This window comes from Pipra filicauda, unplaced genomic scaffold (genome assembly GCF_003945595.2).
Source record: "Pipra filicauda isolate LSUMZ 115617 unplaced genomic scaffold, ASM394559v2 scaffold5_size6683894_pilon, whole genome shotgun sequence".
Classification (NCBI taxonomy): Eukaryota; Metazoa; Chordata; class Aves; order Passeriformes; family Pipridae; genus Pipra; species Pipra filicauda.
This window is the reverse complement of record NW_024104754.1, coordinates 4,647,614-4,668,173: the sequence shown is the minus strand read 5'-3', so window position 1 is coordinate 4,668,173 and position 20,560 is coordinate 4,647,614. Positions and strand designations below refer to the sequence as shown.

At 34.3% G+C, this 20,560-nt stretch overlaps 1 protein-coding gene across 1 annotated transcript in view; it reads left to right on the top strand.

Moving 5' to 3' along the window:
* The window catches only part of TTN (titin), a 239,103-nt gene that overhangs the window by 94,863 nt on the left and 123,680 nt on the right, over positions 1-20,560 (top strand). Inside the window, exons 119-152 of the mRNA XM_039387980.1 lie at positions 8-85; positions 930-1,004; positions 1,169-1,243; positions 1,522-1,605; positions 1,859-1,921; positions 2,231-2,308; positions 2,535-2,612; positions 3,562-3,645; positions 4,026-4,106; positions 6,181-6,264; positions 6,461-6,778; positions 8,561-8,638; positions 8,844-8,918; positions 9,129-9,212; positions 9,418-9,504; positions 10,019-10,098; positions 10,297-10,393; positions 10,607-10,690; positions 11,664-11,768; positions 11,982-12,065; positions 12,417-12,494; positions 12,704-12,787; positions 13,014-13,097; positions 13,313-13,651; positions 14,265-14,339; positions 15,265-15,348; positions 15,799-15,879; positions 16,525-16,608; positions 17,310-17,393; positions 17,592-17,672; positions 18,648-18,728; positions 19,218-19,298; positions 19,499-19,533; positions 19,618-19,714. Of these exons, the coding sequence (XP_039243914.1) occupies positions 8-85; positions 930-1,004; positions 1,169-1,243; positions 1,522-1,605; positions 1,859-1,921; positions 2,231-2,308; positions 2,535-2,612; positions 3,562-3,645; positions 4,026-4,106; positions 6,181-6,264; positions 6,461-6,778; positions 8,561-8,638; positions 8,844-8,918; positions 9,129-9,212; positions 9,418-9,504; positions 10,019-10,098; positions 10,297-10,393; positions 10,607-10,690; positions 11,664-11,768; positions 11,982-12,065; positions 12,417-12,494; positions 12,704-12,787; positions 13,014-13,097; positions 13,313-13,651; positions 14,265-14,339; positions 15,265-15,348; positions 15,799-15,879; positions 16,525-16,608; positions 17,310-17,393; positions 17,592-17,672; positions 18,648-18,728; positions 19,218-19,298; positions 19,499-19,533; positions 19,618-19,714 (3,240 nt within the window). The remainder of the gene's footprint in view (positions 1-7; positions 86-929; positions 1,005-1,168; positions 1,244-1,521; positions 1,606-1,858; positions 1,922-2,230; positions 2,309-2,534; positions 2,613-3,561; positions 3,646-4,025; positions 4,107-6,180; positions 6,265-6,460; positions 6,779-8,560; positions 8,639-8,843; positions 8,919-9,128; positions 9,213-9,417; positions 9,505-10,018; positions 10,099-10,296; positions 10,394-10,606; positions 10,691-11,663; positions 11,769-11,981; positions 12,066-12,416; positions 12,495-12,703; positions 12,788-13,013; positions 13,098-13,312; positions 13,652-14,264; positions 14,340-15,264; positions 15,349-15,798; positions 15,880-16,524; positions 16,609-17,309; positions 17,394-17,591; positions 17,673-18,647; positions 18,729-19,217; positions 19,299-19,498; positions 19,534-19,617; positions 19,715-20,560) is intronic.

Below are 20,560 nucleotides of genomic sequence, written 5' to 3'. Positions count from 1 at the left end.
CTTAAAGAACCAACAGTAGAAGAATGGTCTGAAGAAGAAACAGAGGAAGTATCTATCTCCATTCACAGAGAAGAGGTTTCTGAAGGTATGACAACAATTCAGGAATACTAGGCAAAAGCAAAAAAGCAATTTTTATTTTGTCCCAAAAACTAGTGTGGATTAATATCTACTTTAAGGAAGAATTTACTACTATATAAATAAATTTCATAACTTACAAATTTTAATACTAAGAATGTTTACAATTTCTATTACCTGCTTTTGAAAAATGTAGTAGTTAATCCTGTTGTGATATAGGGAAAATAACGAGGTATCTCTTGGATATTGAGATCTCTCAGCCCTTCTTTACAAAAATCATCTGTTGGAAGTTCCTCTTCCACCAGGTTGCTTGAATGAAATAAAGGTCCTTTAGGATATCATGGTGCCTGTGATTACTCAGGCAATTTCAGCATAAAATGACTGTATTGTTTCCACCTGTAAGTTTATTGGTGGCAACATAATACTGTGAAGGACAATAAATAACACTGATTGACTCAATTTCTGTTCAAAGGGACACCATAGAAAGATTTTTCCAGGGTCAGCTTTTGTCAAGGAATTTTCTTGGTACTTGGGAGAGAAGCTTTTTCAAAATGGACAAATTCCAACATTAGTGAACTAGTGAACAGAGGAATGGACTAAGCATTTTCATATTCCATGCAAATTCAATATGAGAGCTCAGTCTCTCAGTTTCATTTAAGTTGCTTGGAATGTTTCCACTGGCCTCAGAGAGAGCAGGATGGCTTGAGTATAGATTTTGTAATACCAGAGGTGTCTGTTAGTAATGCACACTGCTTATCCATGTCTTACAAGTATTTTGTTGCTTACCAGGGCAACCATAAAGACAGTAATATATGTCAAGCACTTAAGTATTTTTATATTTTACTCTTTCAAAGTGACTGAAGAAGAGTCTTACTATATAGAGGAAACAGTAACAGTTCCTAAAAGAGAGGAAGCCCCAACCACAAAAGGTATATGTTCTTTGCACTACAACATGTTGATTGTTTCATTACTCAACATTATGTTGCCACTCTGTGTTTACGTCCATTTGTGTCTTTTTTGTATGAAAGAAATATGTTCATGTTGTAGTAATACTATGCCTCTATGTAAAACTATATATTGTAATTTTTTTAAGTGCCTGAGAAGTACAGGAAAGTTGTCCCTGAACCAAAAGTCCCAGCTGCTCCTAAGGAAGCTCCAGGAGTTAAAGGTATAAATTAGTTCCTCAGCCCAGTGATGTATCTTCAAGGGGATTATGTTTGTCTTACTGTCCTGCTTGTACATGTTGACACGAGTAGTGTCTACTTGCAGTCGTGAATGCTTGTCTCAAATTCCGTCTTATACTTTGAAAATTATCGTTTCTTGTACCATGAAAATTATTGTTTGTGCTAACTTGGTAAAACACATTGTGAAGTAGAAGGCAGTTTCAAATGTTACATCTTAATATTCTTTCTCATCTTCCTTCTCATCTTACACATTTTTCTAAAGTTCCTGAAATCCATAAGAAAGCAGTTCCTAAAGAGAAAGTACCTGTCCCTCTGTCTAAAAAAATGGTGGCTCCACCAGCAAAAGGTATAGCAGTGGTTTGTTCTTGTTGCAAAAAAATTGTTTTGCTGTATTCCATCTTTAACATATTTGCATGTTGACACAAAATATATCTCCCATATCAAATTTCTTCGACATTAAACATGTACTTATATTTGTTTGTCTACCATGACACCTGTGACCTGTACTGTCTTGATGAGATTTATTTTATTTCATCTTCTATCTTATGCCTGTTGATGAAATCAATCAAATTTTCTAAAGTTGCCCAATCTTTTTTAAGAACCTGCAGAAAAACAGGTGCCCACTTTTGAGATCGAAGTTGAAGAACCTCCAGCAACCAAAGGTAAACAGAATATTATGATCATGGAGATTCTTTAGTTTGGCCTAGCAGTATTTGTGTTTAAGTGTTTTACTTAAATACAGTTTTGTTTGTTAGTATCTGTAACATTTGTCTGGATCTCCCCTGTCTTTTGACTATTTACTCATTTTTGTGCTATGGCTGTAAATTACTCTTTCCTGCAGTGTCTCGTTTTTGTTGCTGTTGAAGTTCACTTAGCACTTTCTTTTTAAACAATCAGAATAAGTAGAAAAAACTTACATATATCTGTATTTCAAGTATTGCAATAAAATAATCTTACACGTTATTTTTAAGTGACTGAAGTGCACAGGAAAATTATCACAGAAGAAAAAGTTGCAGTTGCTAGAAAAGAGGAGGCTCCACCAAAAAAAGGTATATAATTTTCAGAGTTACACAAGAGAAGTGTTGTTTCAGAGCAGTGGTTTATATATATGTCTAGTTATCTAATATAAACTGTATTGTTCAGTGTTTACTGTCTTTTTTTTTTTACTTGAAGAAATGTCAAGTCTCTACATTTGTGTTTTGTCATCTGATTGTATTCATATATTGTGATTAATTCAACATCTTTTAAAATAAACTCTTTTTAAAAAAGTGCCAGCGGTGCCCAAGAAAGCTGTGCCAGAAGACAAAGTACCCGTTCCAATTTCACGGAAAGTGGCAGCTCCACCAGCTAAAGGTATACAAAAGTCCTTGAAAGTAGACAGGGCTTCTAAATATTAGATGTCCATGTGCATTGTACTCACAATCTGCCTGGTTAATCAAATCTGTCTCTCCTGGTTTGATCATAAATGAAAAGGACCTTTGTCTTCTCCCCTGAAAAGAATGCAGAAGGTGACAGAGAATAGTCATACACCTGCATTCCTTGCATTTTCTAGCTATTATTTAACTTCATTGATCACTGTGTGCTTGAGTGCCTTGCAAAGCTGAGTGAAGACATTTACTCAGTGAAGAAGTTAAATAAATTTGAACACATTTAGAAAAAAATTATCAGTGTTTTATAACATTGTCAATATTCAAGTGATGGGTCTCAAAATTACAAATATGTCCTCTTTTCTGTGCTTTTTTTGTGTTTGAAACGTGACTTTGTTACGTATCATGTGTGTGTGGTGTTCTGTGGTTGAATTGCATTTCTGAAGAGTCTGGAGGCAGAATATTTACATCTGGCTTTCATCTCAATCATTCCATCTTACTTCACAATATGTGAATATTCTGTTTGGTTTTGATTTGTTTTGGTCTATGTATCTATTACTCTAATATTATGTGTATTATACTAGTACATATTATTTTAATATTTAACTGCATTTCTGCTGTTACTAAAACAGTGTTTCAAAGTGTCTAATTTTTCTGAGCAATTTATTTCTGCAACCTGCCAAATTACTGGTCTTCAAAATACTTAATGCATATCTAGCTACTATGCATTAAAGCTTCAACTGGTCATTTTCTCAGTTAATTTATGTGTCTTTATGTTCGTATGTCTCATGTGACTGTTGTGTTTATTATAAGTATATTTTCTATGTATTAGTGTACTACTTTCCTGTAATTTTGTCCATTATTCTTTTTCTGAACTTCAGAAAGTGTGTGATTTCTTTTAGAATTTAGTATTCTTACAATTACTATCTTTAAAGTGCAAGAAGTGCAGAAGAAAGTTGCCAGAGAAGAAAGAGTATCCGTTGCTGTTCCAAAAAGAAAAGTGTCTCCACCACCAGAAGGTACTCCTGCCCATGGATTAATCTATGAATATATTGTCCTCAGGCAATATGACCAGAGTTTCAAGCCTACTGTTCTGACACCTTTCTTGAGGTTCAAATTTAGAATCATAGAATCATTTAAGATGGAAAAGACACTTAAGATCGAGTCCTATTGTTAACCTAACGCTACCAAGCCTATCAATATGATCCACCATAGTCCCAAGCGAAAGTTTACAGAGTCTTTGAGAAACACTACAGACATTTTCACCAATTACTCTGGGTATGGGAGGTGTCAGGAAATAATAATGATTTTCATAAGAAACTCCAAGTGGGATATTTATTATTGTACATGATATTGTACCAGAGAAAAAAAATATTAATGTTAGACTCTGTCTTTGAAGTACCAACAGAAGAAGAACACTGGGCTATTTCAGAGGAAGTATCCATTTCTCTCCACACAGAAAAGGAAATTTCATACACAGGTATGAAGACTAAAAAGATTCTGTGTCCTGTCCAAATTTACATCTTGTCACCTACTTTAAAAAAAAACCAAAAAAAACAGAGAGAGAGAGAGAGAACAAAAGAAAATTTTGCATCCTTTGCTTATTACCAGTCTGTCATGAAAGTGAAGATTGTAGAATAGCACAAGACAGTATTCCATTCTCATAAAAGACTTAATTATTTCCTCCTGGCTCACTGCTGTTGTCATAGGAGAACCCAAAAATTTCACTAGGTCCTCCTTCACAAATCTTGCCACCTGTCCAGCCTTTGAGTGGAAACAGGACAGCCTTTTCTTCCATTTAAATTAGCATGCTTTCTTTTCCAAAAACAAAGCAGATCCTCTTCTCTTTTCTAAGAGCAATTCCTCACCTAAATCTGAAGGTCAAATAAAAAATCATTAGCTCTACTGTTGCCTACATGGCTGAGGCACTTAGCCCGATCATGTAATGGATCTGCCTGCTCGAGGGCTTTGAACAAAGTGCACAGCCTTTAAAGAAAATTCATTGTTCTTTCACTTTTGAAGACCATTTGTTGATTTGTGAAAAATGGCCCACAAGATGCCTCACACTTACTGCTTTTAGACCTGCTACCGTTGATAAATGGTATTATCATATTCATATAATGAAAGATTAATACAATCGAATCAATGTAAAGCTAAATAATCTATTTAGTCTCTAATAAGAGGGGGACAGGCATATCATAAGTAGTTAGATGATCTTTGACTGGTTCTCTGTAAGGCAGGTCTAATTTGCCAGCTGGTCTGGAGAAAAAAAGGTCAAAGTAGAAGGATGTTAAATGCAACAGTTCTCCAATGAGATACCAGGCAGAGGTGTTTTAGCTGAAAGAAAAGAATCCAAAGGAACCCGAGTTTTCTGAAAAGAGCACTCATGCACAAAGCAGTTTGTGTTATCAAATCCACCAAAGTTACCAGTTCCAATCAGTTTTAGTCTAAGATTTCAAATGCAAATATACCTGGCACTTTTAATTAAATATCTAACAGGACTCTACCAGAAAATACTTAAAGAGCTAGACAGTCTTCACATTGCCTCAAAAATAACACCCACTTGGCAAGCATCAAGACTTGTGGCAGCCACTCATCTATGCTCACTGTAGCTCGTGATGAAGAAAGCATCTAGAAATTCTCAAATCTATCACTGACAGAAGGGATTCCATCTCTTAAGATGGTCAGAAAAAAATCTCCAATCTGTGAAGAAAAGGCCAAAGTTATTCTCTAACTTGACAAGTCTCCCAGATGTTAAAATACCAGGGTAATTTTCTGTGCAATTTCCAGCTGTATTGACATCTACCTCAGAAGACAACATCCATGCACTTCTGTAAAAGAGAATATGCTGCTTAAACATAGCATGCATTCTGTCCTAAGTAAATCTTAAATACTGAATTTATCCACACCTTAATCTTCTGGAAATTTTCCTGCTTTTATAGGGAATGGCTTCTTGCCATGCCTGAACAAACAAGCCACTTGTTTGTAAAGTAATTGACAGAAGAGGAAAAATACCTTCCTCACTGAGCAATTAATTCTTTTGCCTTTATTTAGACTGGAGGTCTTATCTATTGTTAGTCACTCTCAAAGTTTTTCTCCAGGTGCTCCCTCACCTTCATCTACGGTTTTCTAGGGAAATCTTTTGTTGCCAGTGAAGAAGGACTCTTGGTCTATTCCTGAGGTAGTGCAAAGTGTCACTGCTAAGGAGAGGGGCTGCTACAGTGGAGAGTGAAATTTAGTGATTTTGTAATTGGATGGATTTGGATTTTGAGTTCTGCCCAGCAGCAAGCTTAGCTTCACTGTTGGCAACATTGGATGAAGCAAGAATTGTATCGGCTGCTTATATTGGTATCTTGAAAAGTTTGTTTTTTCTTAATTGAAAAGTAGTCTAGTGACTCCCCTAACTACATGTCCAGTGTCAATAAGCACACTTGTCCTTTACATGTCAGCCATGTGTTTGTAAGATATCTTTTTCTGTTTCTTGCCAAGAATATTTTTGCTTTTAAACAAAACATCTAAAAATTCTTAAATGTAATTGTAATGTATCTTTTAAGTGCCTGATGTACCAGAGAGAGCTATCCTTCAAGAAAGAGCACCAATTTATCCTCCTAAAAAAATGGCAAGACCACCAGCCAAAGGTATACTGGATAGAGCATTGAAATATATTATAATTTTTTTTGTGTCTTGTATGTTCTGTGTACAGTGAGTACTGTTTGTTTTCTGTGGAATGTTCTTCCTTTGGTTAATTCCTAGTTGGCAATGCCTTGTGATCCTTATTATTAGTAAGATCTATGTGCTAAATGTTAAGGTTCTTTTAATTGGTATCTTTTCAAGTGCCTGAAGTACGCAAGACAGTTGTCCGAAAAGAAAAAGCGTATGTCGAAGTTCCTCAGTATGAAGAGGAAGAAGAAATTCCAAAATATGAGGAGGAAGAAACCACCAGATATGAGAAGGAAGTAATCCATTACGAGGAGGAAGTTCACCGTTATGAAGAAGTTAGTCACTATGAGGAAGAAGTTCCTCAGTATGAAGAGGAAGAAGTCACACATTATGAAGAAGAAGCTGCTTATTATGGAGAGGAAGTTGCTGAATATGAGGAGGAAGAGTCAGAGGTTCCTCAGTATGAAGAGGAGGCTCCCCTACCAGTTAGAGGTATACTTTAGGGTTTGTGTGAGAAAAAGTAGTATCTTTTCATTCCATTAAAATACCAAAGCTTTGTTTGTTTTAAGATGTTCTGGTGTGCTTTACAGTCTGCCTTTTTTCAAGATGTTTATTGATTAGTATGTAGTTTAGAAAACCTGTGATGACTGTATGTCTACTCTTTACTACCTCTATAAATTTAAATGTTCCATGTCATACATGTTCATTCCTCTTTCATATGAACTGCGTATAACCCACTAAGAAAATTTAACTGAGCTTAATTTCATCCTCATTTGGAATCCACTTTTGCTATCAGACTGTGCTTGAAATACTTAGAAATGCTTATGTGATATCTGCAATCACAGACAAAAAAATATATTTGTCTAGAAAATAGATGGGAAATGTAATTTAGGAACACAAATCACATTGAATTCCACTCAGAAATCTTTGAAAACCCTATGGTTGATGTCTATTTCTGTCCTAAAGGGACATGAAAAAAAAAGATACAAAAGTTTTATTGAATATCCACATTTAAATACTCTTAGTTGTAGGTGTTTCCCTTAGGACTAATTTTTATGGTACTGGTATACATTTACTACATTGTTAGTACAGGATGAACATGATATTCACTACTTAGGAGAACTTAGGTCATTCCAAGACCTCAATACATGATAATATAAAGATATGAATCATCAATATCCGATTTTCCAAAATCATGTAATCATCTAAGAGTATTTAAAAATGCATACTTTCCAGTCCTGATCCAAATAATTCCATAGTGTCTTTTCCCCAAAAAGAAGTTCAGAATTTCTTTTGATTAATTAGTGAATGCCAAAACTATATTTAACACTGTTTGCAGTAGAATTTCGACAAATTGATTGGCATATTTTTCATAGTTGAGAAAAGGTGAGGCTGCACACCTCAAAAGCCAAGTTAATCCTGAACAGGAAGATTAGTGTTGGTTAAAATTTCCTTTGACTCTGTCATTGTAGCTAAGTTTAATGCATACCTGCTCCAAACTTCCTTCGGTATGCTCAGAGCCAGTGGGACTCCTGTCATTGTAAAACTTTTATGGATATTTCTGGGGTTTGGAGTACAAAAAGAAGTTTATGTACATTTTAGCTGAAACCTTTGCCTCACTGCAGTTAAAGGGAAAGTCTGTTGATTTCAGAAGAATTAAGTGGGGAGTTTTAAATATTTCATTTACTCAACAAATTTGGTATAAACTGCTGGGTACTTTTAATGTCTCCATAGTTCTGTGCTTGAAGTTAAGTCAGGTGATAAACTAGATGTCCTTGGGTCTTTTGGAAGAAAATCAGCAATTTATATTTAAGACATATACATGATGAGATGCAATCTATTAAATGCCTGAGTTGCTACTTTAGGATCATAGTTCTAGGGAAAAATATGGAAAAGTAGTAAAAACACTAACTATCTAATACAGCAATTCAGTAACTGTTTGTTACAATGTTTGTATTTTTGCAAATTTCCCACTGTGACACTTTACAATCTTCTTTAATAGCTGCTTCTAAAATGGCAAACTCTCTCTTAATCTTCTGATCTGCAAAAAAGCCCTTGAAGTTAAAAACATATTTATTGATGGCTCAGTGGCTGAGCTGGGAGAATGCACATAATAACAGCTAATATAATATTTGCTCTTTTATTTTGTCTTAATGATGAAATCCTGTTAAATCATAGCTGTATGTTTTGAGTGTGTATTTGTATGTCTGTTTGCACTTTGTGTTCCCACTGTTATAGAAGTAAATACCTAAAACATTAATGGTATCTTTCAAGTGCCTGAGGTTCCCAAGAGGCCTGTTCCAGAAGAAAAAATACCTATTATGAAGAAAAAAGAAGCTCCTCCAGCAAAAGGTATATATCTTCTCTTTATCTTAGCAAACATCCTCTGAATATGTAATTCACATTATATTTCAACTACCTTAAATGATTATTACCTTTTTCTGCCCGTTTTGGAGGGGGCTCTTCATATGAAATATCTGTGTTGCTGTCTTTTTTGTTTCATTTCTGTTTTGAGTAGCTTGTGGTTTGTTTTTTAACCAAAATGATATTTTTGAAGTGCCCGAGGTGCCAAAGAAACCTGTACCTGAAAAGAAAGTCCAAGTGCCGAAGAAGGAAGCTCCCCCAGCTAAAGGTAAATGCACTTGTAATTACCTGTGATCAGAAAGATTCTCTAAAGTTCATTTATCTTCTCACTTGTTTTAAAAGCTAGGATAGTAAAAGAATTGTTACTCTTAAGAATTGTGGTTCTTTTTGTTTGTGTTTAATTGTTTAGTGTGACTGGCTTGCATGTCACCTTGTTTTAGACTCTCATTCCAAGCTCAATTTTCAATATCTTACTAAGTTCCAGAAGTACCAAAGAAACCTGTTCCAGAAGAGAAGGTTCCTATTCCTGTACCAAAAAAGAAGGAAGTTCCACCAGCCAAAGGTATATCAACTCTTGACTGAATGTGTTACAAAAATATTTAAAAAGTCAGTCTATGTTCATCTTTCCTCTTTTAATATAATGTAGAATGAAGAAAGTTTTCTAGTCTTGACAGTAATTTGTCATTCCACTTTACTGATTTATATCAATGTTCTTTACGGTATGGTTCAAAAATGAAATTCTTAAGCTACAATAATATTTTTTCAAGTGCCTGAAGTACCAAAGAAACTTGTGCCAGAAGAGAAGGTACTTGTCCCAGTGCCTAAAAGAGTGGAAGAGCCTCCAGCAGCCAAAGGTATACACCAGTTTCTGGTTCAACTCTGTGATTCTAGTTTTGTTTCTTCAGCTTTAGAAATCTGCCAGTAACAATCCCATTCCTCAGCTCAGTGTGTTTGAACCACTCGCTGGCCTGTGTTTGATCAGAACACTGTGGTTGTGTCTGTTAGTCACGGATGCTACGCTTATTCTATGCTTTGAAAATGTCTATGTTTGTGTATTGTATTGTCTCTGTCTTTTGGATCTTATATTTCTAAATAATTTTAAAGTACTTGCTGTTTCAAAAACAGATGCTTCAAAAGATACACAATGTACCTAAACAGCAAGCTTCCTCCTTAACCTTACGACACCAATTTGTAATGCTGTAGTCTATGTGTGTTTGTGAGTTTACATATGTGCATAAATCTGTGGATAAAATTATGCTAACTTTCATACACAATTAGATTTTACAATAAATGTGTGGTTATCTTATCTTTTTACCATGTCTTATCTTACATTGAAAATTAATTCCTTAAACAAAAATGTCTTTTAAGTGCCTGAAGTGCCCAAGAAAGTTCCAGAAAAGACAGTACCTGTCCCTGTACATAAAAAGCCAGAACCTCCACCAGCCAAAGGTATTGATTCTTATAACTGACCATGTAGACGATGCTTCTTGTTGTTTCTTTTTGTTTGTTATTAGAATGTAATTGAAATATTATAGCAGTTTGTGACAAATGTACTTGCTAATTCATACTCTTTAGCTTCTGTGTAAGTTGTCTCTCATTTTCTGATGTTGTGTCCAAGTTTTCTACAATTAAACACTATCTTTAATGTACCAGAAGTACCAAGACCTCCCAGTGAAGAGGTACATGTTTTTGCTCCTGAAGAAGAAGAGGAAGAGGAAAATGTTCCAGAGATACCAGCAAGAGGTACACCATTCCTTCCTGAAGATTATGAGAGCTTTGTTCAATTCATTAAGATCTTCATCTCCATTCATTGTTAAGCTTGGTGTGAATCTTAATTAACCTTCTGAGGGGAGTTTTCTTGTTCTTCTTGGTCTGTGTGCCTTTGTTCTGTGGTTTCTGTAGTTTTGATGTTCTAAAAACAATTAAAAATTTCTTATCAAAACAATATCTTTAAAGTGCCAGAGGTGCCCAAGAGAACTGTCCTAGAAGAAAAAGTACCTGTTGCAGTTCCTAAAGTAAAGAAAATTCCACCGTCTAAAGGTATATCACATCATGTTGTATGCAGATAATTCCTCTCCCTCTTATTTTCATATTTCAGTGGAATCTAATTTTAAAATTCAATTTATAGTCACGTAAAGTCAAATCCTTGATTCTGGCACTCCGCTGCTTCCCTGTAGTGAGCAGTGCTAGGGCTCAGACATGACTTGATTGTCTATTTTTTTATTGGTTTCAGCAGGCTGAGAATCAAACCTTGAATGACTTGCTTTTTTTCCCTTTTAAATGATCACTGTGAATTAAATCATTCATTGTGATGCTATAATTCTGAACTAATTTTTAAATTAATTTTAGTTTAAATTAATTAATTTCAACTAATTTTAAAATTAATTTAACTAATTTTTCAAATAATTTAAATTTTTTTGAAACAGAAAAGCACTATCTGAAATAAAATGTTATTTTTACCTGGAAATTCTTCAATTCTGGGAGATCACTCTTACGTTTACCTTGAGAGTATGCTAAATTCTCAAGTTTTTTAGCTAAACTTATACAAAAATAAAAGCAATTCAAAACTGACTATAGAAATAACCAGATTATATACCCTAAATGTGAAATTCAAGGAGGAGGCAGACTATTGCAAAGGCCAAGCAAATTCTTCCTGAGCAGCAGAGTTTTTTAGGAAAGCAGACACTGGAAGGTTTTTATGTAAAAAAAAAAAAACCTAGATGCTAATAATCTTCCTTATCCTCTGTTTTGTAGCATATTTTGGTAATATTTTCTGTTTACAACAACACTGTGGAATTAAAAATTGGGCAAAATAGCTATTTCTCATATAATCCTTGTAACCAAGTTGCACATTGCTGCTGCCAGGGAGCAAAAAATACCTAATAGAGTTTCCCCTATTTTTTTACTGTTTTATTACTGTTGCTATGTTAAAATTACTGTCCCTGAGTTTTATGTTATGAATTTTTCTTTGTGATGTTGTGAAAGTAAAGTTCTTAAAATAATATCTTTAAAGTGCCTGAGGTGGCAAAGAAAGTTGTGTCTGAAGAAAAGGTTCCCATTTTTGTTCCTGAGGAAGAAGGAGAGGAAACTATTCCAGAAGAAACTGTACCAGCAAAAGGTACACGATCTTTTCTTGCAAATTACTCATGACATCTTTTGTGTTCATTGGTGTTCCTCTTTATTTCTTGTTCTAAGCTTGACATAAATCTTAAGAATCTTTTTGGGGGAGCTTGTCGTCTTGTTTCATGTTTTTACCTTGTTTCATGTTTTTCATGCTTTTACTGCTCTGAAAGCAATTTTAAAATGTGTTTGCAAAATAATATCTTTAAAGAGCCAGAGATTCCTAAGAAACCTGTCCCAAAAGAAAAAATTCCTGTACCCACTCCTGAGAAACTGGAGCGTCCTCCAGCAAAAGGTACATAAATTAATACTTAGGAAAACAATGTGTTGCTATTTTCATTCAGAGTCTCCATCTAGTTTATTTTGTTTGTTATTTATGTTAGTTTTGTGTCTGTGCTGCCTTTCTGTATTGATGTCTCAAAGTGCCTGTCGAATTCCTAGCTAAAAAAAAGCTCTAAAATGATTTTACATCTTCAAGAAGTATGCCTGTGGATGCAAAGTGTCTTTTGCTTTAATTTCTGTATCATCTTTTAAAAATACATTCTGCAGATCAGTTCTTATGTCATTATGTCTGTTTGTATATGTTTTGTGTTCTCTTTCTCATACTACTGGTGGATGACATTCTTAAAATAAAATGTCTTTAAAGTGCCTGAGATGCCTAAGAAACCCATTCCTGAAGTAAAAGAACCTGTTCCTAAAAAGGTGCCAGCTCCATCAGCCAAAGGTATTGCAGTTTGTACATGCTGTTATCGTTAACTGATAATATTCTTCATACAAGTTGAGTTTAGCAAGGGACATTTTAGTATCTCTGTCTTGTATTACATTTGTCACTATATTGTTTGTTTGTTTGTGAGTCTCTGTTCTAAGCTTCTGGCTTGGTGTCTATTTATAAATTATGCAAAAGCATACTGAAGTTAGGTCCTATCTTTAAAGTACCCAAGGTGACTAAGAAGGTTACACCTGAAGAGAAGGTGCTTGTTGCTCCCCCTGAAAAAATGGAGGTTCCAGCTGCAAAAGGTATATGTAGTTTTATAATTAATATTTATGCTAAAAAGGCTCTTGACCTTCTTCTAACTTTTGTCTCTGTTGTATGAGATTTCTGCTTGAATTTATGTTAAAACTCTTCATTTTCAATGTTTGCATTGTAGAACCGTAAACCTCTGTTTCTTGTGCTTTTTTACGTGTACTGCTCTAAGGTGGTTTGGTTTTTTTAAATTCCTAAACAAAATCTGTATCTTTAAAGTCACGGAGGTGCGTAAAAGAGCTGTTGCGGAAGAGAAAGTACCAGCTGTTGTGCCCAAACCCAAAGAACCAACACCGACTAAAGGTACAGATATCTTTCTTCTTACTTCTCCCAAAGATTTGTTTTTCCTCCTCATTCTAAAATCTTTTATGATATATATATTGTTTCAGAAGAATGGTTTTACAATTTAACTTATGCTTGTGGTTATTGTGTACATTTTCTGTTCTTTGTGAATTATCTTGACTAACTGTAAAAAAAAAAAAAAAAGTCAGATAGTAACAATAATACTCTTTCTAAAGTGCCCGAAGTATCCAAGAAACTTGTCCGGAAAGAAAAAGTCACTGCTCCTGCTCCTGCACCTGCAATGGAGAAGTATGAATACGCATATGAAGAGTATGAGAAGTATGAGACATATGAAAGCATTGAAGAGTTTGAGCGGATTCAGGAAGCTGAAGAAATTGAGGCATATGAGGAACCTGAAGAACCTGAGGGATATAGGGAGATTCAGGAACAGGAATATGCAGAGGAGACCGAGGAAAAAGATATCTATGGAAAGTACGAGTTTAAGGAGAAAGAAGAGATCTATGAGAAATATGAGGAGGTATATGAGGAGGCTTACGAAATCCAACCAGCTATAGGTAAATCAAGTCATGATTTCTTTGTTCTTATAGTGTGTTGTTTCCAGTTACTGCTTAAGCCTCCTATGGGTGTTTATTTATATTTTGCCTTGTTTATAGTCCTATGTTTGTCTGTTGCTGGTAATGATAAATCAATTCAAAGACTGTTTCTATCCTACTCCTTCCCAAGGAATTCTTCCCTTCAGAGTGAAATGGGAGGGTTCCCCACCTGAATACCCAAGAGTGAGTTAGTGTAGATATGACACAGGCAAAGAAATTTATAATTTTCTGATGTAATTCAGCTTCAACATGAATTAAATATTTTTTTTGCATTGATATTTGATTCTTTTGCCCAGTATAGCTCCTTTGAGTTACAGAGATATTGGAGCTCATGTAAAACTTTCCTTTCCACCATTTAAATTATGAGTCCTCTTGTCAAAAAGAAAGTGCATCTGCAATGTACCAAAAGATGTAGGCTGATACTCCTTTGTTTTGTTGTTCAAGAATTCTGAGATTGCCACTTGCTTTTTTTCTGCATAAATTATGAGATGAGTGATTGCCTAGTTTGCTGTGTTTATATCTGTTGTAATTCCTCATAAATAATTTACAATCCACAATGAAATATTTTTTAAAGTGCCTGAGTTGCCCAAAAGACCTCTACCAGAAGAAAAAGTACCTGTTCCTAAAAGAGAAGCTCCACCAGCCAAAGGTACCTCAACTATTCAATACATTTGAAAACACAAGTCTTCTGCCTGAGTCTCTGAATCCCCAAATCCAGTAATTTACCGATTCTGATTTGACTGCTAGATCCTTAACTTTCTTTCGCAGTACAGTCAAAGAAGTGAAGTTACTAAAAAAAAAAAGTATTTCTTTAACAAACCAAAACAGACAAATTTACTTCCTGGAGGCAAAATTTAATTTTTGCCCTTACAATATGTGACATTTTTTAGCTAATCATTGAAACCCTGGTTTCCTGCAGAATCCTAAAAAACTAGAACTTTCTTTAACCTAATGATGTACTGGGATGTATGCAATCTTAGTAGGTGTTCTCTGTAACAGGCTTTACAAAACCTAAGTGTCATGAATAGCAACTGTCAGTGGATGCTAGTACAGTTACTGTACTAGTCCAGAATTTTGTAATTTTCTGTTCATAGCACTTGTTTTGCCAGAATTCATTTCATGATAAGTTCTACAGTTGTTTCTCATATGAATTCCCAGAATTAAATCAGTGGGCAAAAGTGGATTTGCTTGCTTGTTTGTTTGTTTTTACAGAAAGGCTTGGACTTAGTTGGTAGGAAATTAAAACCTTACTGTATTCCCAGCTGCCATTATTTAGAGCTGATAGTTCATGAAACTAATTGTTAAGGCTTATCCTAGTCAAAAATTTACCCAACAACAGCAGTGTTTTTCTTTCATTGAATACCAAAACTCTAGCTATGTGAATCCAAGCAAACTGGTCCGGACAAGTGGCCTATTTTGTATTATGTACATGTATATATGTATTATATATATATATATATTTGTGTTTTGCTAAGATCTCTGAGTCTTTGCACTGCTTGCTTTTTGTTTAACTTCTATTCTTGCATAATACTCATACTGCAAACATTCTTAAAAAAACACCAATGTCTTTAAAGTGCCAGCGGTGCCAAAGAAACCTGTTCCAAAAGAAAAAGTACCACCTGCTGTTCCTAAAAAGGAGACGACTCCACCAGCTAAAGGTATACTTCCTCTGCGTTGTCTTCATGGTATATGAACTCTAATTTCAGTCTTTTGTCCTCACTTTTTGTTGAGAAACCTGCATGTGTTTTATGTCCCCACAGTGGTTTTTTCATCTGTTTGTAAGTGAATATTTTTTACCTGTTTGTTTCAAGTCATTTGTTGAAAACATGTGAGAGTCACTTTAAAAAATGAGTGTTTTGTCATAAGCTGCCCATGAAAGTAGTTCAGAAAGATAGAATATTTTTATTTCTTCTGAAAAGGAATCTTTCAGGAATATATATTTTTAAACATTATTCTTTTGTCTAATCTTCAAAATTAACATAGTCGTTCTTTCAGGAAGTATTTAATTCTTTGATGTTTCAAGAATCTTCCTTGTTAGATTTGCTCTTCTTCTTTCTAACTTCTTCCAAATAGCCTTGAAAGCCCTAAAAGTAAATTATATCTTAAAGGGCCAGACGTTCTCAAAAGAACTGTGCCTGAAGAAAAGAAACCTACACGTACACCTGAAATAGAAGTTCCACCAAAGAAAGGTAAAGGAGGCTTTGATATGAGATCTTATGAAAATATTTGTGCCATTTTTCCTAGCTAACATCTTTTAAAATGATTGCTGTGTCCTTTACACTGTTGCAAGAGTACCCAGTCTCAAGTGGAAATTCAGCTCTCAGTGATATACTGTAAACTCTGAGGCAGATATTTCAGACCTGTGCTAGACAGTAAATCATTGGATTATGAATGAAAACACGCTGAGGAGGTATTTCTAGTTACATTACCAGTATGTAAACCTTCAATGCTTTTATATTTTTAATATGTAGTTGTGAATTTAGTTTAAACTGGGGTTTTGAAACCAATATATGAGTCATGAAATTGCTGAAGTAATAGGGCAAGAGCCAGTAAGTTTAAGACATTAAAGCAGTTACACCTATCCAAAGGAAAAGCATGACAATTCAGTGAGGAAAGCAAATGGATTATGCTCTTTGAGAGCAGAAACTATAAATTTCTTCACATAATTCATTGTTCCATCAAGACAATTCTATAACTGTGTTGTATTTCATTCTCAAAAAGGCATGGTATTTGAGATCTCAAAGGGACTTAGTTTTCTGGGTTTATTTTTGTTTTTGATATTAAAAATGACAAATTATTCTGAGGTTACTAAAAGAAAGCTAATATCTTTGAAGTTCCTGAGTTTCATAAGAGAGCTGTCCTTGAAGAGAAAGTACCCATCATTATCCCTAGAGAAGAGGAGCCTCCTTTCTATGAAGGTACATCAATTACACATCTACCAAACAGTAAATTGCAGAGAATATATCAATTCATGCCCTACAGTGTTCTGTGAAATATGAGATATTTTCAATTAATTTTTAAAAATATTTAGAAGTAACTTATATCCATGACTTTTAAACCAACTCTCTCCCCAAATTTAGGTGTAGTTCAGCATTTTAAAAATTTAAAATTTAAAATGTTAAACTGAATTTAAAAATGGAGTTTAGCATTCTAAAAAAGCTAAACTTTTCTCCTGTGATAATAAGAGAAATAAATGTAAATAAGAGAGAAACTAAGTTGCTGATCCAGGAAACACTTTAATCACACTGGAGCAAAGAAATGAACTTAAGTAGACAATGGTTTAAGAGCCATCCTAAGCAACAACTAATTTTTGAGCTGGGATAGAGATAGTTAACTCCAAATGAGAACATATGAAATTCAGTTACAAACTCTATCTAATACATGAAACTAAGTAACTAGAAACTAAAATTAAACATTTGTATATACTTGTATTGATTGGGAGTGGTCACTTCTAGCAGGCATTGGTAAAGGATTAGGCTGAACTGAGATATTTGAATGACTTATGTTCAAACAGCTCCTTGTCCATATACATGTCTGCATTTTTGCATTGCAAGTTGTCTTTCTACTCTTGTCTTGTAATTAATACTAAAATATGTAAAATAAACTAATATCTTTAAAGAACCTGAAGTTTATGGGGAACTTCCAACAGAAGAAAAAGTCTCTTTTATTGTTCCTACTGAACCAGAAGCTCCAGCAGCTAAAGGTACACCAACTCTTCAAGCTATGTAAAGCAACACATTCCCTACAAATTAATCATCTTCGTCATTCCATCTGTGTGCTAATCTGCTATTAAATGTGTTCATTCTCGTGTTTCCTTAGACACTATGTGTCTGTCATTGCTTCTTTGTTACTTACACTTTGTATATTATAATGTTCTTTAAAAAATGTAATATCTTTGAAGTATCTGCAGTGACAAAGAAAACTGTCCCACTTAAGAAAATACCTGCTGCTGTACCTACAGAAGAAACTCCTCCAGCTAAAGGTACAAGTCCTCCAAATGGATTTTCTCTAACCTCTTTTAAAAGTGAGGTACCAAGTGAGAAACCCAACTTGCTTGTTTTTCTTAAACAACAAAAGAAGGTGTCATAGACACCTTATAGTTCCCATTTCTGTCTTTTGTTAGCAGCTGCTCAGACAGACTGATACATTCTGGTCCAAGAATTTTAAATTTAGAAAGACTAAATTAGACAAAGAAATTTAGTAGACAGGAGACTCATTAGTAGAGCCAGGGATTAGCCTTATATTTTTTTTTACTTCATGTCTCATTTTTTTTCCTAAAATACTTTGACAATATATTAGAAAAAAATCTAAAAAGTTGTGGCAGAAGCTTGTTTGAAGAAGGACTCTTTGCAGTCATATCAGGGACTTTAGGAAAGTCAAGATTAAGGTAATACTTTAAATTGGGACAAAATACAGAGCCACAAAAGGTTTTTCATAGCAACATAATTTTTGTAGTAGAAGTCCAGCACTAAAGAACTCAATAGATGTTGGAAGCATAATAATTAGTTAATTGCACTGGAGTTTTACCTTGCTTTTATAGGTAATTTTGAAATTTCAAAAAATAAACTCCTTTAGATTACCAAAATACCTAAAAAAAACCCAAACCAAACAAAACAAAACCCAAACAAACAAACAAAGCCAACAGAAACCCCTATCAAACAAACAAAAAAACCCACAACAAAAATCCATTAAAAAAAACCACAGGAAAAACAAACAAACTAATAAGAAACCCAAGCATAAAAAATCCTACTATCTTTTCAGAGAAGAGCATATTCAGACCTGGAAGTGCTAGAAGTAAGAAAAACAATGAACTCCAGAAGGCAAAGTTGTTGAGTTGTATTCACAGCTTAATAGGGTGTATTTTTTGTATTTTTCTAGTAGAACTTTTTTGTTGTTTTACGAAACTGTATTACTTATTTCATAGTGCAAATTTCTAAAATAAACCAATATTTTTAAGTTCCTGAAGTACCAAAGAAACCTGTCCACAAAGAGAAAATACCTCCTGCTCCACATAAAGAAGAACCTTCACACTTTACAGGTACAAGAAATTTTGAGTGGGATTTGAAGGATAAAAATGTTTTCATACATAAATTTTTAATTGTTTTGAGAGCATTCTACTTATCATGAACTAAGGTTTACTTAACTGCTTACTTACCACAGTATAAAATTAATTGTTCTCAAGGGAAAAATTAGCTGCTACTTGAGATCAGCCCAAAGGAAAAAAAAAATAAAAATAAAAAGTGACAAAGCTTAGATAGACAAGGCCTCTTGCACTCAAGGTAGTAGCTCAGTTTAGGACATAGCACACATCTTTCTTTTGACAAGCTGCAGAAGTCATATCAGGATAGAATAAGAGATTTTTTTCATTCCTTATTTGAAAGCATCCTCATTTTGCTGGTGGTTATAAAATAGACCTGTGTACCTTAAGAGGAACTTGAATATTTGTTTATATTTGTTCTTTATCTTATACACTGTATAGTTTTCTGAATATATTCTAAGTTAAGTGTTTAAACTAATATCTTTTAAGTACATGAAGTGTATGAGGAGATGCACATAGAAGAAGAAATTTCTACTGTTCAACGAAAAGAGGAGGCTCCAGCACCTAGAGGTATATATCTTCATCATCTCTTCCTGCAATTTACTAAGTCATGAACTCCAGGAAAATTAAATTATTCATGTTCATGGTTTAGTTCTTGTTCAAAGTAATTAATATTTGTATTCATTCTTTTAGTACCCTACTTATACAAAAAACTTGAGATTTTTTATGATTGATCTTTCTATCCTTAAAATGAACTAATATCTTTAAAGTACCCACGGTCATTAAGAAAGCTCGTCCAGAAGAAGTGCCTATTGCTGTGCCTAAAAAACCAGAACCTACTCCTGTGTCTAAAGAACCAGAGCCTACTCCTGCGCCTAAAAAACCAGAGCCTACTCCTGTGCCTAAAAAACCAGAACCTACTCCTGTGCCTAAAAAACCAGAACCTACTCCTGTGCCTAAAAGACCAGCATCTCCACCATCTAAAGGTACTCTGAGAGCCTAGTAGAACTGAGGTCTTTTGCTGATAAACATCTTTACTGCTTCTTACACAGTTTCCGATTTAATAGATCATGGTCCACTTGTGTCAGATTTGTGGCATTTATGTTGTATGTGTCCCTGTGTCTGTTTCTTAACTTGTGTCTAATTCATAAAATTAAAATCAGTAAATACCTTCCGAGTGTGTGAATTACCTAAGAAAACTATTACTGAAGAAAAACCTGTCCTTCTGCCTAAAAAACCAGAAGCTCTATCTGCCAAACTCCTTTCTCTACGAGTTTCATCTGTCCCTTGTATTGTTGTTGTCAAAACATTAAAAATTAGTTGAGTTTATCTATTTCTTGTAGCCAAAAATAACCTAGAAATTGTATCAGAAGCTAAACAAAAAGGGACTAGAAAAAAGGAAAACTCTGACTGAGTTAACATGCAGTGAGATTTACAGAACAAACATTTTCACTTTGTGGGTACTGTGAACAACCTCAGAAATTCTATCAGTACTCAAGCAAGAAGTATGTGTATTTCCTGTTTCACACTGCTCATGTGAAACTTAGGGGTCAATGGATTTAACTGTGAAATAGAATTGGCACAGAAACCAGTTGTTACAATCCATTCAGGTATTCCAAAAGTTCTGTCTGAACTAGCAGTTTGTGTGGCACGTCCCCACTGCATGACAAAAAGTCAGTTCAGACTTGTTCTTTGCCAGATAGAACCATGAACACTTTTCAGAATTTGTAACTGTTGTCAAAGCATCCTTGTATATCTATTTGTTTTGTCTTATTTCTCTGTATTGGATGTTTTATCTTTGTAATTTTTAAAACTACAATTATTTCTTTAAA